Source organism: Phocoena phocoena, chromosome 11 (assembly GCF_963924675.1).
Source record: "Phocoena phocoena chromosome 11, mPhoPho1.1, whole genome shotgun sequence".
Lineage (NCBI taxonomy): Eukaryota > Metazoa > Chordata > Mammalia > Artiodactyla > Phocoenidae > Phocoena > Phocoena phocoena.
Genome location: NC_089229.1, coordinates 96903627 through 96921459, shown reverse-complemented (window position 1 = coordinate 96921459; position 17833 = coordinate 96903627). Strand labels below are relative to the sequence as shown.

General features: G+C 47.3%; 1 protein-coding gene across 1 annotated transcript in view; it reads right to left on the bottom strand.

The window, feature by feature from the left end:
- The window catches only part of ANO2 (anoctamin 2), a 318802-nt gene that overhangs the window by 84897 nt on the left and 216072 nt on the right, over nucleotides 1-17833 (bottom strand). Inside the window, exon 16 of the mRNA XM_065886527.1 lies at nucleotides 3545-3619. Within this exon, the coding sequence (XP_065742599.1) occupies nucleotides 3545-3619 (75 nt within the window). The remainder of the gene's footprint in view (nucleotides 1-3544; nucleotides 3620-17833) is intronic.

Genomic DNA, 17833 nt, shown 5'->3' with positions numbered 1-17833 from the left:
TCCTAGGGATAACTCTAGCCTTTGGAAGATAAAAATTTCAGAGTCATCCTTGACTTTTCTCTGTTTTACATCCCATGATGAAATTCTTTGGGGTCTACTTTTTCTGAACTTATATGCATTGTCATTTGCGTGGATCTGACTCTTGATTTTCTGTTTTGTTCTATGGGTCTAATTCCCTATTTCCGCCCCACCACCACATTGTCATACTTCTTATTGTTTTACAATAAGTTTCTGTTTGGTAGAGCACCATATCCCTCCTGATTCTTCTTCAAGAGTGTCTTGACTCTTCCTAGCCTTTGCTCTTCCACATACATCATCAAGGAGACAAGGACCTTAGAACATTATTGCTCTATTTATTGCCCACCCAACTTACAGATTAGTGATGTGTATAGTTTAAATTCTACCTTATCTTTGATCCCATGAGGTGTCATCATTATCATTTTCACAGTTGAGGTTCATACAGATTCTCCCACTGATTTTATCACTTTGATTATTCTTCATTTCTTTTTAAAACTATGGTTTTCCATATGGGGTCATATCTGAAGCACATAACTAGAATTCCTTTAGTGAAAGATTCAGTTGGTGGCAAACTCTCAGTTTTTGCCTATAAATATCTTTATTTTATCCCCATGATATTCCTAAAGGATATTCTTCCCGGTTATAGAATTCTGGAGAAGTAATTGCTCTCTTTTCAGCACATGAAGATAACATGTCATTTCTAATTGCTATGAGAAAGCAATGGTCAATCTAACAGCCTTTTTATTGAAGGTAACTTGTCTTTTGTTTTCTGACTGCATTTGAGATTTCTCTTGGGTCTTACATAGTCTATGATTTCACTATGATGAATCTAGATGTAGATTTATTTTATTTTTTTCTGCTTGGGTTTCATAGGGGCTCTTCAATGTGTGGGTTGGAATTCTGTAGCAGATTAGGAAACCATCAGTCATTATATTTCATTCATTAACTTTTCTCTTTCCTCTTTGTCCAGTATTGAAATGCAATGTATGTTAAGTCTCATTCTACCAATATTTCCAAATCTTTTAATTTCTCTTCTCTATATTTTATCTTTTGTCTCCCCATGCTGCATTATGGATAATTTCTTCTAACCTATACTGCAGTTCACAAATTCTCTTCAGCTGTGTCTAGTTTGGTGTTTTATATATATGTACACTATAATACATACAACATTCATATACATGTAAAATGTATTATATATTCATATATATGTATTTCATATTCATGTATTTACTCATTTCTAGCAGACTTATTGGTTGGTTTTCAAATCTTCTAAGCCATTTTTTTCAATAGTTTCTTATTCTTTGCAGATTTTTCAAGCTTGATATTTTAACCTGTAACTGGTATTTCCGATATCTTTCGTCTTTGCTGTCCTCATTGTTCTTTCTCAAGGTGCTTTAGCTTCTTGTGTAATTGGTTGTATTCTCTTCGTTGCCCTTGAAAATTCTTTTGGGGGATTTCTTGAGGCCTAGCGTGAATCTGCCTTCCTCCAGAGAGAACTTGTATTTGCTTCTCCCGGGCACCGGGGAGCACTGCTAGTTCCAGACCAAGTCCACAACCTGAGGTTCCCGATCCTCTCCTGTGATGAACCAAGCTGTAAATCCACCATGGGGACTGCCCACAGCCACTTCTTGGGGACAGGGCATTTGTTTCCCTTTTTCTCCCTATTCTACTTAGAAAATAACAACTTTCTCTGAAGTCCCAAAGTTGGGGGCGGGGGTGGCTAGTTATTCATCTTCATTCTGAGAGTGTAGCCCTTCGGTGTTCCAATTTAATTTGGTGAGGACTTCCTGCTAGAAGCTCTCTTTGAGCCAGTCATACCCCCTGATTTCCATCCTCCTTGCCCCATAAAAACCACCAAAGCCCAAGCCCAAGTTCGCCTAGATGGGAAACTGTCCTCAAGGTAAAAGCAGCATTAGTGCCCAGATATTTGTTTCCTTGGTCCCATTTTCCTTTAGAGTTCAGTCTAGTATTCCTGACCATCCTGTCAGTCCTTCAAGCTTTTAAGAAGATTGAAAAATATATTTATCCACGATTTTTTGCTACTTTCAGCAAGATGGGATGCTACAAATATCCTAACCTACCACTGCTGGAGACGGAAGCCTGTTTTACTTATCTGTTTTCTTATTTACGCACGTATTTGTTATCTGTCAACTCCTTAAGGGACAGATTATTTTATTTTAGTTTCTACCTTATGCCCAATGCCTAAGAATAGTGTCAAAGCACATAGCTGGCACCCATGAAATATTTTCTGAATGAATATTTTCTGAATGAATGAACTCTTTGACAACATTATGCATATTGTGGGAGGCTTGGAAGTGCTAAATTAAACTTTATACCGTTCCAGCTTAACACACTGCAACTCACCACATATTCTTGAATAAATTCCACTCTTCTTAAGCAATGAGGAGATCGCACGTGTAGGCTTCTAAGCTCTGGCAAGGCACCCAGCACCTCTGCACTTCAGAAGTGTTGAAGCAGGTGGTGCCCGTGCATCTTTCACTTTTTAAACTTCTGAGATTAGGACACGGTTCCCGTCCTCAGTGATCACAATGGCAATAATAATGGAAATAGTAACCTCAGGCCAGGGTCAGTGTTACCTCTGGCCAGTGGGTCCAGAAAATTATTACAATTTCAGCCTCAATTTCTGGAATAAGCAATCCCTCCCCAACCCCACAACTAACGTGTAGTCCTGCTTGGAAATGCTGTAAGGACAGAGGTTCCCATCTCGAATACTAGAAGGAGTCTACCCACAGACAGGGGGCAGGTGTCTTTGTGCCCCGAGCTCAGTCCTCTGAGTTTCACCTTCCCGAGGTCTCCTCGCTTCAGTTCCTGTTGTCTTGCCCCTCGTGGCTCCCAGGAATGACTTACTACCACTTCACCGATCAAGTCCAGATATGAATCACAGACCCATTCCTCACCTTCTCCGACACAGTGAAGACCATCTGGGTCTCTCCAAAGGGCTCTTCCAAACTCTCAGGGAGAAGACAGGGAAATAAACACAGCAACTACAGGGAGGCTAAAGAATCAGGCTTACAGAGCCCGAGCCGGCTGTCTTCTGTGCCTTCCAGAAGCTGTTCTTTTCCACCAGCCACCAGGGAGAGCCTGCCTGCAGCTCCAACAGGCTGCCTCCATTCTACGGCCGCCTTCCCTGCACAGGTGAGACCTTCTTCCAAAGTCTCCATCTGCCGCGATGTGGGAGACACCTTCTCACAACCCACCCCTGGAAACTCCATCTTCAAACACCTGTGGTCAAGGCTGGGAAGACAGAGCCCCCCCCTTCCATGGCCACTGAAGGCCACTGACCCTCCCAGGGCTGAGGTTCTGTCTGAGGGAATCACCTTCCCCGCTTCGGGTGAGCAGCAACGGCCTGGCTCTCACAGGAGATGCTGTCCCTCTAGAAGGACTGTGGCTTCGTCTTCACTAGTCCCTCGCCGTCCCCACAGCGTAACAGGCTAACACCCCCAGCATTCACACAGCAGGATCCACACGCACACGTCATGAGCAGGTGTTTCTGCCAGGAAATTACCATGAACAAGATGGAGGCGAAGTTCACCAAGTAACCTGGGAGACGATCTTTCCAGGTCAGCTTGTCTTCATCATCCTGGGGAGAAACAGGGGAACAGTGCCCATCAGATGCCACAAATAACAGGTACAGAATGTCTCTCCGTTTTCCATAAATGTGAATATTATTCATCATTCATCACTCTATTTAGGTATTTTTCTAGTCTGTGATGGCTTACCCTACACATCAACAACAGCCCTCCTAATTTTGCGATTTTTAGGTAGCCTGGAAAATCTGTGGTGAAAAGAGGACAATATTTGATTTCAGCCTCATACTGGGCTGAAGTTTTAGTTCAACCGCTCATCAGCGGTGCGATCTTCGATGTGTCTCTTAACGTTTCTGACCTTCTATTTCTTCATCTGTAAAGTGGTCACACTCGTGAAGCCCATCCTGGCTTATGCACCGGATGGTTTTATAAGTTTCATTTTCATTTTAATGAGAAGCAGGTGAAAACAAGAGACAGATGACAGATACAAATGACCACAGGGCAGCATCCTAAAACAGATCATCATTTAAATCAAACATCAACCATTGACCTTAGATCCTAAGTGTATAAATTACCCACAATTCTTGTTGTTCAAAGAACCTGTATGTGCTGTCATCTGTTTCCTCCAAAACAACTGTTCTCCCCTGGTCACAAATACAGACAATTCAAGATGCAGGTTAAGCTGATGCCTTGCTGTCAGTCTGGCTGAGAACCAGACTGGATCCGGTCCACAGGCTGCTCTCCTTGGAACCACCATATCCCTGCCCACATCCTCCTTCAGCACCCCCTAAGGACCCTCATCTGGTAGGGTGATGCCAACAAGGTATGAGTGGTTAAAGCCTCTGCCGATTAATGTCCACATAATTTTCGCCCAGGCACCTGATTTATCTGAACTGCAGTTCTTTAAAATAATAATTGATAGTGTCCTGCTGACACTGTATCAGTTCAAGGTTGCTCTGGAGACCATGTGAAGCCATGCTGGGGAGGATGCCAGGAAAACGGCAAAGCCCTCCATGCTGGCGAGGTAGGGCCCCCTGCATTTCTGTAGCGTGTCTGAATCTAAGTCAGCAAGTGCGAGTTCCAGGGCCTGCTCGGTTTCTCTCTTCCCTCCTCCCCACGATTTCAGAACACACCTGATCTAGCTCTAGCAATGGCGCCATCTAGTCTTTGAAAGCCTGTGCTGTAAGCGAAGGGCCTTCTTGGCCTCGAGGGCTTCTTTCTAAAAATCTGTGTGCCCACTGTGTGCAAACCTTAGGGCCAGGCACAGTGGGGAGACAGAGAACAGTGGACATGGTCACTGCCCCTGGGGGGCTCCCAGTCTAATGAGATGGTGACACCCACACACTAAAAAAGCTTGCCAGTTTGGGAATCCAGGTTATCCTGGGAGTGAGCCTGTGGGGGATTTGAGGAAAGAATGGTGTGTCTTCCTCATGGCGTGTCTGGAGCTGAGCACAGGGTTGAGCAGGCTTAAGTGGGGGTGGCAATGAGCGTTAAGGCTGCAGTCATTCGGTAACGAGCGCTTTCATTTGCTCGTGATGTCAACAGGGAGGCTCAGTTCCTCCTAGACCCTGATAGGATCAGGTCTCCAGACTCTGTGCCCAACAGACTTTCTACCATACAATGAGAACAAGGTCACTGCAGGTCGTGACCATGCACAGGTGGAACTATAAAAACCTATTACTATTAGGACTGAAGCGAGTCTTCCAAATGAGGCCAAACATCAAAAGGGACTAGAATGCCTTTCTCTTTTCTTCCAGTATTCATTCTTAGTTTCACTCACACTAGTGGTATTTTCCTTTAAGATTCTGATGAGGAAAACTGAAGATGGGCAGGTAGATGATAACTCCGTAGGGAATATGAAAAGAAGTAGAGGGGTGTGTGGTGGAGCTCGTCCTGAGGCCTCTCTCACTACAATTAAGGTTTGGATGACTCTCTGACTCTTTTCCTGCTCTCTGGCCTGGGGATGAGAGGTTCTGCCTCAAAGATCAGCAAACCAGGTGTGCTCAGAAATACCAGCGGTGTGGAGGGAAGGGGGTACTCCAGTTACCGGTTCTGTGTCACCAGGTCCTCCCCAGTGGGGCTCCCTGAGTGGCGAGCAGGGCAAGGAGAGGTAAAAAAAAGCCTGTGCTTGGCCCGTGAAATGAGAGGAAAGGGCAAGAAAGCAGTCAGTAAGGATGAGCCCAAGCTCAGGGTGGTCCTCAGGGACGAGACGGACAGTCCTAGAAGAAACGGGGGGAAGGGAAATACAAGCAGACAGCAGGAAACATGGCCCCAGATGAAACGGGCTCAGAAATAAGTATAATCGCAGAGGATGACTACTGAACCCAAGGGAGGGGCCAGGCGGCTGAGATGTTTTGGCTAAGGTTCCTGCCAGGTGTCGTCCACCTTCTTCAGGCCAGGGACCAAGTGGGATGAGGTGTCTTCAGACCAGCCTCTACCCCGCAGTGACAACTCTGTCCTGGAGAATGAGTTTTGGTTCTGTTCTACTCAACGAACGTGGTCTGAGTGCCTGGGATGGGCCGGGCTCTGTGCTGGATGCGGAGGACACAGAGGGGAGAAGTCTCTGCCCTGCCCAGAAGGAGCTCCGTTGCCACCCACAAAACACGGAGAAGGATTTCAGATCTAATCCTCGTAAGGAAGGTGGCGTCATTATTTTGCATAAAAATGAGGCATAACTAAAAAGCAACTGAATTCGACGTCCTCTCAAAGCAACTATATACGTGTTGTGGTATTTGCTGAAAAATCACTCTCCACCCACGTTTACACCAAAGAGCCCTTTCTTCTAGAAGTGATAGCTTCCAACATACACAGTTCTCCTACATTCAGACACTTTCCAAACACAGGCGCTGAGAGAACACAGAGATTACGGACTGCCTTCCAAGCTCCCGAAGTTACTAGTAAAGATGACGGTGAGTCAAGTGGCCTTTATGTATAATAACTGGCTCTGGTAACAGAAGCTAATTAGAATCTCCAGTCACTGGCACATGAAAGATGTGCAGACACATGGCAAAATACCATCCAGTTAGCTATGCTCTGCGTGAAAGTCACGTAACCAGTTTATGAGATGGTAGAAGAAAAGTAGAACTTGGAACCAGAACTTCTGAATTCAACTCTTGGTTCTAATACTTACTAGTCAAGTGACCTTGGGAAATTCCCAGAACCTCCATTTCCTCATCTGTAAAGTAATTATATTCCTTATCTGTAGAATGTATAAATGGTAACATCTATTGCACCAAATTGCTATGCCTTTTATATTAATTAGCCAACCCTAATTGGGAGGGGCCAAGCCAGTGCACCTGCAAACACAGGTAAGCGAGAACTCTCAGCCCCTCCCTCTCCTTTTAACACAGAGATGATAACACTTGTCCCACCGACGTGGCAGAGGTCATGTGCGGTCCCATGGCTGAACCCCTGGGAGAGAGCTTTGTCAACTCTAAGGCTTCACACAAAATTAAGGTCTCATCAGCTTCACGATAATTTCAGAAGCAGGTGGTTAGGAAGCACTCAGCTAATTCACCATTGTTAAGCCATGAGCCTAGCTGTCGTCCATGCTCGTGTCCTTGTCCCTGGACTATGGCTCCCACTTCTGAGTCTCCAAACAGGAAGCAGCACGACGACACTCACATAAAACCACACAAGTGGCCTTTTGACAAACGGAGTGGCTGGAAATGCAATCACTGTAAACGCAGTAGACGAGACTACTATTCAAGCAAATCCCTTGGAGGGCAACCTTGAAAAATGGCCAATCATCCCTGAGTTGCTATTTTTTCCAATTAAGGTATGAATTTACATATAGTAAAATTCACCTTTATTAGTGTGCAGTTCTGCAAGTTTTGATAAACACGTATGTACTGTCACGTAACCATGACCACAATCAAGATACAGGACCATCACCCCCTCAACACCGCCCACATGTCTCTCTGTGGTCCATCACCTCCCTCAATCTCCAGCTCCTGGCGAGACCTGCTCTCTGTCCCTTTAGTGTTGCCTTTTCCAAAATGTCATGGAAGTAAATTCACACAGTATGGACCCTTCTGAGTCTCACTTGGTGCACCTAGTGCACTGCATCTGGGATTCACCCCTGCTGCATTCCCAGAAATTTGTTCCTTCTTATGGCTCAGTACTATTTCACTGTGTGGACGTGCCATGTTTCATTTAACCACCCCTGGCTGACAGATGTTTGGATTGCTTCCAGTTGTTGGCAACTATGAAGGAAGCTGTTGGAAGTATTTCTGTACTGGTTTTGGTGTGAGTATAGGTTTTAGGGAAATACCAAGTAGTGGAAATGCTGAGTCATGGGTTGAGTGTATATCTGGTTTATAAGCAAGCCAGACTGTTTTCCAAACGGCCGCGCTATTTTTGCATTTTCACCAGGAACATATGAGAATTCCTTCCTCTACTTTCTTTGCTTTAAATAAACTTTTCTATTTTAGGATAGTTTTAGATTTACAGAAAAGCTTCAAAGACGGTACAGAGTATGTGTGTGAGTGTGTGCATATATGTATGTGTGTGTGTGTGTGTGTGTATATATATATAAATACACACACACACACACGCGCACACACACACACTCTGCACCCAGTTTTCCTATTATGTTAGTATGAGTACATTTTTTGCAACCAATGAACCAATTTTGTACATTATTATGAATTAAAGTTCACACTTTATTTGGATTTTCTTAGTTTTCACTTAATATCCCCTTTCTGCTCCAGTCCCATCCAAGATTCCACATTATATTTAACCACCATGTCTTCTTAGGCAACTCTAGACTATGATGGCTTCTCAGGCTTTTCTTATTGTTGATGACCTTGCCATTTTTGAGAAGCATTGGTCACGGATTTTGTAGAATGTTCTTCAATATGGGCTTGTCTGAAGTTTTTCCCCTAATTAGACTGAAGTTATGGGTTTGGGAGAGGAAGACCACAGAGGTAAAGTATCATTTTCATCTCATCATATCAAAGGGACAGGCTAGAATATGACCTGTCACTCATGATGTTAACCTTGATTGCTTGGTGGAGGTAAGTGTTCGTCAAGTTTCCCTGCTGTAAAGTTACTCTTTGCCCCCCTTCTCACACTTTACTCTTCAGAAGGAAGTCACTATGTACAGCCCACATTTAAGGGGTAAGGAGTTATAGCCCACCTCCTTGATGGGGTAGTATCTGCAGATTCCCCCAAGCTTTTAATCCAGATTTTTATAACATTTTAGATTTACTTAAAGCAGGGCCGTAGAAAAGAGATGCTCAGTTACACCAATGTTAAACCAATGCAGACTGCTCTGAACTCAGTAAAGGACAATGAAGACGATAAATGCCTACTGCTCAGGAAGCATCATGCCTGGGACAGAACTGGATTTGGGCTTCAAAGGAAACCAGCCATGGTCTTCTTTCTTTGGGAAAGGCTACAAGGGTCAGGAAGCCAAGCACCATCATCATCACCTGCCTTACCCCCTCCAGCTAATAATCAGAGGGTTGTGAATAGATAGGCTCTGGTTTCCACTAGAACGTTCAGACATTGAGCCTCTGTTCCTGCAAATATTTGGGGGGCAGTATCAAGGAGAGGGAAAAATGGTGCATTTGGAAATACAAGACCAAGGGCTTCATCCCTGTCTCTACCTCTTTATGAGCTGAGAAACCTTGGGCATATTATCTAATTTCTCTGTGCCCTCATAAGCTCATCTTCAATCAGACAACTGGTAAACCTGCCCTACTGAGCACTCAATGAGTACACGACATGTGTGATAGTACTGGGAAAATTGTAAGTTCTGCATAACTGTGACTTATTACTACTCCTGTTTCTATGCAGGAAGCATTCACCGAACATCCAAAGTGTACCCTGCATTGTTCTGGCACTAGGCACTGCTGATATGGAGAATAGTTCACATTCTTTGCTCTTAGGGAATGCCCCAATCACTAAAAGAAACTGAGAAAGACAAACACAAATTATGAGGCGATATGACACATGTCATGGGAACACAGAGGAGCGAGTAACTACCTGCCTAGAGGGAGAAGGGAAGACTTCAAAGATGAAGAGACATTTTACTTGTGATTGAAGAATAAGAGTTTTCCAGGATGGGGACTTCCCTGGTGGGGCAGTGGTTAAGAATCCGCCTGCCAATGCAGGGACACAGGCTCAAGCCCTGGTCCGGGAAGATCTCACATGCCGCGGAGCAACTAAGCCCGTGCGCCACAACTACTGAGCCTGCGAGCCACAACTACTGAAGCCCGTGCGCCTAGAGCCTGTGCTCCGCAGCAAGAGAAACCACTGCAATGAGAAACCCGCGCATCACAATGAAGAGTAGCCCCCGCTCGCCACAACTGGAGAAAGCCCACGCACAGCAATGAAGACCCAATGCAGCCAAAAATAATTAAAAAAAAAAAAAAAGTTTTCCAGGATGAAAAGAGAGATGAAGGTATTCCAGAGAAAGTGCCAGGTGCAAAAGCTCTGAGCTGTCATAACGTATCGTAACACACAGTACTATCCAGTGGGTCCGGGTAACAGGGGGGTAGAGTGTAGACAGCAGCAGAGTTTAGGCAGGGGAGAAGGTTAACTCACTGACCTTCCTGTCTCACTTGGGGAGATGTCCCTCCTCTCCTGTTGACAGCCAGTCTCTCCACCTTTCCTTCGGATCTCACACTTTGCTCAAGGATTTCACTCCTTCTTACCTTAAACCACCCTTTAGCGTGCATCTTGAGACATCAGAACAAATTTCCGGGCTCCACCCTCAGAGATTCCGATCCAGTAGATCTGGAGTGGGCCTGAGAATCTGCATTTCTAACAAGTTTCCAGGCAATGCTGGTGCTGGTGATACTGCTGATCAGGGGATCAGACTGTGGTAACCACACTCTTAAACCATCTCCTTCCCGCTGGGCATTGCCGTGTAGCCTGTAAGCACACAAACAGTAAGAGCTACCACTTCAAATTGCTTATGACGTGACTGACCATCAGCTACGTGTCTGAGACATCTCTCATTTAATTCTTGCACTAGCCCTTGAAGTTATACTACCCCCATTCTATAGCCAGCGGACGTGAGCTCCGGAAGGTTAAGGAACTTGGTCACGAGCTGATGAGTTGCGGCTCTGGAGTCTAGTGTGTCCGCGTCCATGCTTGCACTCACCGGCCTCCTATGTGAGGCGGCCTCTTCAGGGCTCTGCCAGCTAAAATAATAAGTGGACCAAAGGGTAGCCACAGCATAGGAAGGAAACTAGAAGAGTATTGCCACCAAAGCCTGGGGAAGGAAGGTTCAAGAAGTGGACGCACGTTTTCTTAACACATCAAGTGAGTTAAGACCGTGAAGCGCCCATTAGAATTTGCCATGAAGGTCATCTGTGACCTGTGAGAAGGTTTCAAAGGAATATGGGGGCAAAAACAACGACGGGAAAGTGGATGGAAGGGGAGGAGAGAGGGAGCTGCCGTAGTCCACCTTCTTAAGTTTTGGGAACAAAGGGCTGAGCTGAGTTCAGTACTAGCACACCCCGTCGCCATACCCTCTTCCTGGCTACAATACTGGCCTTACTGACCACCCACGTGCTGAGGATCACAGATCTTTATCTCCAGTTCAGAGCTCTCAGCAGAGCTCCCAACTCATCTGCCCAACTGCTTAGTGGACATCTTCAGTGGATGTCCCAAGCTCAAAATGTCCCCAAAGAATGAATCAACCCACCCCTTAAACCTCCTTCGTCTCCTTTTATATTCCCTAACTCAGTGAACTGAACCTTTGAGCAGACAAAGCCAGAAACTGAGGAATTCACTTGGGCTACTCTCTCCCACACACTCACCTCAACCAGCCTCAAGTCCTACAGAGTCTGTCCCCTTCAACAACGCACCCGCCGTCTGCCATGCCTCTCCTCTCTACCGCCAGTGCCGATGCCATAGTTCAGGCCCTGCACATCTCCAGCCTCATTACCCTCTATAAATTTCTCTGTAACTGTTGATTTTCTTCCTCCCCCACGGACTGTCAGCTCCAGGAGAGCAGAGGACAGGTTTTCTTCATCTCCATATACCCAGCATTTAAGCACAGTGGCAGGTACACATTGTAAGCTCAATAAATGTGCAATCAGTGTGTCTCCTACCAGTTCATGAGCCTCAACTCTGAAAGCAGTCTTGGGGACAGTTAACCAGCCTCGCCTGGGTCCCTCTCTGTGCCGGGTGGCAAGCAGGGCATGGCCTGGACACTATTAGAATTCCTGAGGCCGATGGTAGGTGGGAATCTGATGGTTCCTCATCCCTGTCTTCTGGGACACTTTCGTCTGCCTTGATTTCCTAAGACAAGGGGTCCAACCATTACAGCAGATGGAGGTCTCCTATCAACCTGGAAGTAAGTGAAGCCAAACCCTGTTCTGGTCAAGGGGAAAAAACATGGAGAACTGGGGATGGGAAGGGTGGGCAGTGATGGGGTCTGGGTGGAGAACTAAAGAAAAGTCTTGATCCAGGTTCAACTGTGTCTGAGTAAGGGTCAAATTGCAGTCGCTTGTTCCAGTGTCATTATCAAGAATGTAAGCTCTCAAGGTTGATTAATCGCCACTCCCGAGTTTCTGTGCCGGATGCCTCCATGATGGATCAAGTTGGGTCTGGCTGGTTGGAGGAGACAAAAATACATGGAAGATGTGGAGGATGGTGGATCGAGAAGGGGCGAAACACTCGGAAGAACGGGATGATGAGAAGAAGTGCAAGGTACTTTTCCACTGGAGGGTCCTTGGGACACTGTCAGAGACGAGAATCCAGGAAGACCCAGGGACTCCTGGGCTCTGGGAGCAGGTGAGGGGCCACTGCGTGGTCTGCTGTGTGGCTGCAGGTCTCAGGGTTAATGAAATTTATGCATTTTCATTTCTCAGGCCCACTGAGAGCATCCCTTTGTGTGGGGGACCCCTCAGCACAGTTTCAGAGGAGGATTAATAGCTGAGGCAAATTCAGCCACTCCCAGGATGGCATGTGTTAGAGGGCAGAGATGGAATTCAGGCCACTTTCACTAAATAAAAGCTATAAACTGGTAGGAGTTATGCTGTAAATTTCTGGAGCCCACCAGACAGATGTTAAATAAAACAAAGAAGAAAAAGATAGTGAGGTTCAGGGCTGGGGCCAGCCATCTGTGAAATGGGACCATAAAATTGCATTTGTGAAAAAAAATTCTTTGCTCATTTATTGGCTTTTTCTCCTTCTCCTCATTCCCGTTTTCTTCCTCCTTGCTAGAGCTGGGCATCCCATCAACCTGGTTAGAAGAGCCAGTGGTGCCCCAGGAGCCTCTCAATGTCTAGACTGGAGGCAGCTGCCTGGGTTGGATTCCCAGCTTTTGAGCTTATTGATTCTGTGACCTCAGGCATGGTGCCAACTTCTCTGCATCTCAATTTCCTCATCCCTAGAAAAGAGATCAAAAAGAGTACCCACCATACCAGATTGCTGCCGTGAAGATGAAATGAGGTGACACATGGCAGTGTGCATAGAACTGTGCCTGGCACAGGTACCTGGCAGCTACACACAAGCGTAGGTAACCCAACACTTGTTACCTAATGTCACCATCACCATCATTATTGTTTCATCCACCACGGGCCCTGGCCCTAAGCGGGACACATTAAGTGAAGTTTCCTTGTCAAAGTGACATGGAAATCCCAAGTTCAATTTGGGCAATGCTTCCTACGGCACAGATCCGGGGGCCACTCTTCCTGTTCTGAAGCCACATAACTGTCCTGTGTGACCTGGTCCCACTCTGCCCTCAGACACAACTGTTCAATGCTCCCTCTGCTGGGTGAGTCTTCAAGACCCCTCACAAACAGCACCTACTCTAGAAACAGAGATCCCACCAACTTCACCACCTTCTCTCTCTAGTTCTCTCTCCTAAAATAGCTCCTCCTCCAGAAGTCTTCATGGCCTGATCACAAAAGTGAGGCCAGCATTGGACCGCACATCCCTCCCCTTCACTGACCCTGGGCCCCCCTGCAACTCCTGTCACCATGGTATCAGTCCCCAGCATGGCGTTGGTCCTCACAGCCCAAGCACACACAGCCTCTTGGGCTGAGAACCTCCAGGTCCTACCCCTCAGCCCTGTGGGCTTACCTGACCCCCCGAGTCATCTAGAGATAGAGACAGACTTTTGGGAAGGGCCTCAACCTAGGAAGGCAATGCTGGCAAAGGAGTACGAGGACGGCACCAAAGGCTACAGGCGTGGATGAAGCCCAGGGAAGAACGCAGTGTAATTTGTGGCTCAGATGGAAAACATTCTTTATTCCTCCCACGGCTGGTTTTTTAGCAGACACAGACACACAGACTCTTGTTCCCTCCCTCCCCTCCTGAGGTCCAGCCTGCTTACTCTGCGGTCCCTCTGCCCTCCCAGACGGCTTGCTGTTTCCCTTCTTCTGTTTCCCAGCAGGCAGCCTTGGCCTTCCTAGGTTCCAGTACTAGGCTGAGCGTCTCTCCCTCCCTTACCCCAATCCCAATTGTCCTATCGGGTGCCCAGCCTGGATTCGGAGACTGCAGACACCCCCTCGCCACTCACTCTCTGAAGGGGACCCCCTTTCATACTGTGGTAGTGGAAAAACGGGCCTCAGACAGGCTGCCCCTAACAACGTATGAGAGCGCAGGGCAGCCAAGTCATTGCCCCTCTCCAGACCTCCTTGCCTGTGAAAGGAGGAGGCTGGGCCAAAGCCATCATCACCGTCTGTGAGTACTATATGCCTGAAGCCTTAACCTATGACCTTATCTAGAACATCACACAAAGACCTAAGCCAAATGACCATGGACTCAGGGGTTGGAATACATCTAACCCCAATGCCGTGGCCGCCGAGGCTTTGACATGACCTGGACTCTGGCCCCTCTCGAGCCTCATTTCCGACCATTCAATCCCTTCTTACTCCATTCCAGCCACACCGGCTTCCTTCTTGTTCCTGTTCATTGAACATGACAAGCTCAAGACCTTGATAAGATTTCTCCTCTTCCACCTCTTTACCCAGCTGGGTCCTCTGCTCCGTTCTCAAACTCTAGCATCGCCCCTCCGATGAGGTCTTTCCCAAGGCCCCTGCCCATCCCCTGGCCCTTATTATTCTCTATCACCACTATCACTATCTGAAGGTATCTCACGTATTTACTTATCTTCTCTCCGCCTCCTTTAGGGAAACAGAAGCTCCGTGAGGACAGGGAACCTCTGTGCGTAGCTCCCCACTGGACCTCCAGTGCTGAGATCAGCCTGGCTCGCGGAATGCACTTGCAGCTGTGGCTCAGTGGGTGAGTACTGACTTGGAAACAACAGCCTAGCTCATCTAGGTGCAGTGTTTAGTCTCTGGTGGGTCAAATCTAGTTTCACACAGGAAGAGGCCACAGAACAATTTTGTGCCCCTGCTTTGGGTTACGATGCACTAGTGCCAAAACCTAAGGAGAAAATGCAGGTAGTCCATGGTAGCCTTTCCACACTTTAAGAATAACAGTCAGGGCTTCCCTGGTGGCGCAGTGGTTGAGAGTCCTCTTGCCGATGCAGGGGACACGGGTTCGTGCCCCGGTCCGGGAAGATCCCACATGCCACGGGGCGGCTAGGCCCGTGAGCCATGGCCGCTGAGCCTGCGCGTCCGGAGCCTGTGACCCACAACGGGGGAGGCCACAACAGTGAGAGGCCCGCGTACCACAAAAAAAAAAAAAGAACAGTCTAGTGCATGTCCTATTCACAATAGCCAAGACATGGAAACGACCTAAATGTCCATCAACAGATGAATGGATAAAGAAGATGTGGTACATATATACAGTGGAATATTACTCGGCCATAAAAAAGAACAAAATAATGTCGTTTGCAGCCATATGGATACAACTAGAGATTACCATACTAAGTAAGTCAGAAAGAGAAATACCACATGGTATCACTTATCTGTGGAATCTAAAACATGACACAAATGAACCTACCTATGAAACAGAAACAGAATCAGGGACATAGAGAACAGACTGGCAGTTGCCAAGGGGGAGGGGTGGGGGGGTTGGAAAGGGATGGTTTGGGAGTTTGGGATTAGCAGATGCAAACTAGTATATATAGGATGGATAAACAACAAGGTCCTACTGTATAGCACAGGGAACTATATCCAATCTCCTGGGATAAACCACAATGGAAGAGAATATTTTTTAAAAAGAATGCATATATATGTACACCTGAGTCTGCAGTACATACAGCAGTAATTAACACAACATGGTAATTCAACTATACTTCAATAAAAAATAAATTTAAAAAGATAGTCAAGTACATGTCCCACAGGCATGTGCCGATAAGGACAGCATTTTGCAAGCAAAACAATACAGGGAAGAGTATCAGTCTGAGTGGTACTCAGCTGTGCTCCGACCCACCCCCTGCCTCTAGGCAAGGAGGGCATTGCCATCCCGGGCTCGCTATGAAGACCTGTGACAGAGACCCTTCAGTCACTGAGCTCCTTCTGGCGTGTCTTGTCCTTTTAGGTCACACACTATTTCTTAGTCTCACCAACAAGCCTCCAGCTTCAACTTGGGGCCTTCTCCTTACGTTCTAGCCCACAGCATGGAAAACTGACCTGTAGAACATTTGTTTACAAACTTGAAGTTGTTCGTGAAATCCCCCCTTTTTCTTGCTCTCTTCAGGTTCAATACTTGTAATTCCAATTTTTTTCCTACTAAACAGATATGGAAGGAAATCCACGGCCCTGCATCCCTCTCTGCATCTATTCCCTCTGTACCACAATGATGCTCTAAGGGGGTAGCCACACCTTACTGTGCTGGGGGGCCTGGGGACGAAGCAGGCTGTGAGCCCTGGAGGACAGAAAGAAGAGAGCTGGTGGCCCAGCCCCCAGCAGAGGCTCAGACCACAAAGAAGACAGGCTGCCGCTGTGCAAGGGGGAGGTTTTGGAACAGGACGTCCAGGGCAATGTCACCGGTCCCCACATTGGCTGCTCGTCAGCATCACTTAGGGGACTTCTCAAAATACTCTGATTCCTGGCCCGGCCCCAGATCTACTAAATCAGAATCTTGGGGGTGACAGAATCTGGTTTTGAAAATGCTTTATGGGTGATGCTACAGCTCAGCCCGATTAGGGAAATCCTGTTCTTGGAGACTCGCCCCCTCCCCTGCTGTGCTTGCTCCAGGGCCCGTATTCCTGTGGCTTGTCCCTCTGTGAACAGATTCTTCAAGAGGAGCTCACAGGGTGGAAACAAGCCTGGAGAGAATCCCTCATGTGCCGCGTGGGCACAGAATTCCTCACATCAGTGGCATTGCTGCCCCCCATCCACGCCCCTCTCCCACCCCCATCCGCAAGCCGGTTGTGGGGCTAGAGCTGCACTGATCACGCTCGAGTCCAGGGAAAACCTTCAGGCCTACTGTGCTGTCCCGGTAGCTCAAGGAGTCAGAAGGCAAGAACTGAGGGCAGGAGCATTGCCTGGTCACCGTCCACGCTTGGGGCCAACAGCCAAGGCACACTTCGATTATCAAACCAGTTGTTTGACCTGTCACACAAGCCTGGACAGCATCTCATTACCTCACTTTAATTTATGCAGCTACCTTACATATCGTGCATTTATTGGGCTTTAAAATTCCCCACTATGCACAAAGCACCTTATAGGGTACCTGTTAAGAGATGCTCACTGCCCTCCACTCAAAGCAGACGTGTGAAAAAAATGACATCAGGGGCTTCCCTGGGGGCGCAGTGGTTGAGAGTCCGCCTGCCGATGCAGGGGATGCGGGTTCGTGCCCCGGTCCGGGAGGATCCCACATGCCGCGGAGCGGCTGGGCCCGTGAGCCGTGGCCGCTGAGCCTGCGCGTCCGGAGCCTGTGCTCCGCAGCGGGAGAGGCCACGGCAGTGAGAGGCCCGAGTACCGCAAAAAAAAAAAAAAAAAAAAAAAAAAAGATTATTATGCCCTTGCAAGATTTCACCTGCAAAGGAATAAATCACGAACCTCGCCAATATCCATGTGTTTTGGCCAGAAGAGTAAGGACGCTTTGTCCCTTGTTCTGTTACAACATCCATCAGTTCTGGCCTCCGCCATGGTCAGACCTGTCACTGTGATACCACGGGCAGGCAGTTAGACGATACACAACTGAAACAGCGTTTGTTTTTCACTAGGACTGCATAGGAAACACATTTTCAGCAACTTTCAGCCACAGTTAACTGGCAAGAAGACGCTGTCTCCTCAGGGTGTTTGGTGACGCTGAACGCCGCCAGCAGGCAACGTCTGGTTTTGGTTTGGTTTCAGATTTTGTTAACTGACAGAGAAGAGTGGTTCGTTGCTCTTCCTCTTCATTAAAAAGAAGGGCCGGGACAAATGGAAAGGGACCCCAAC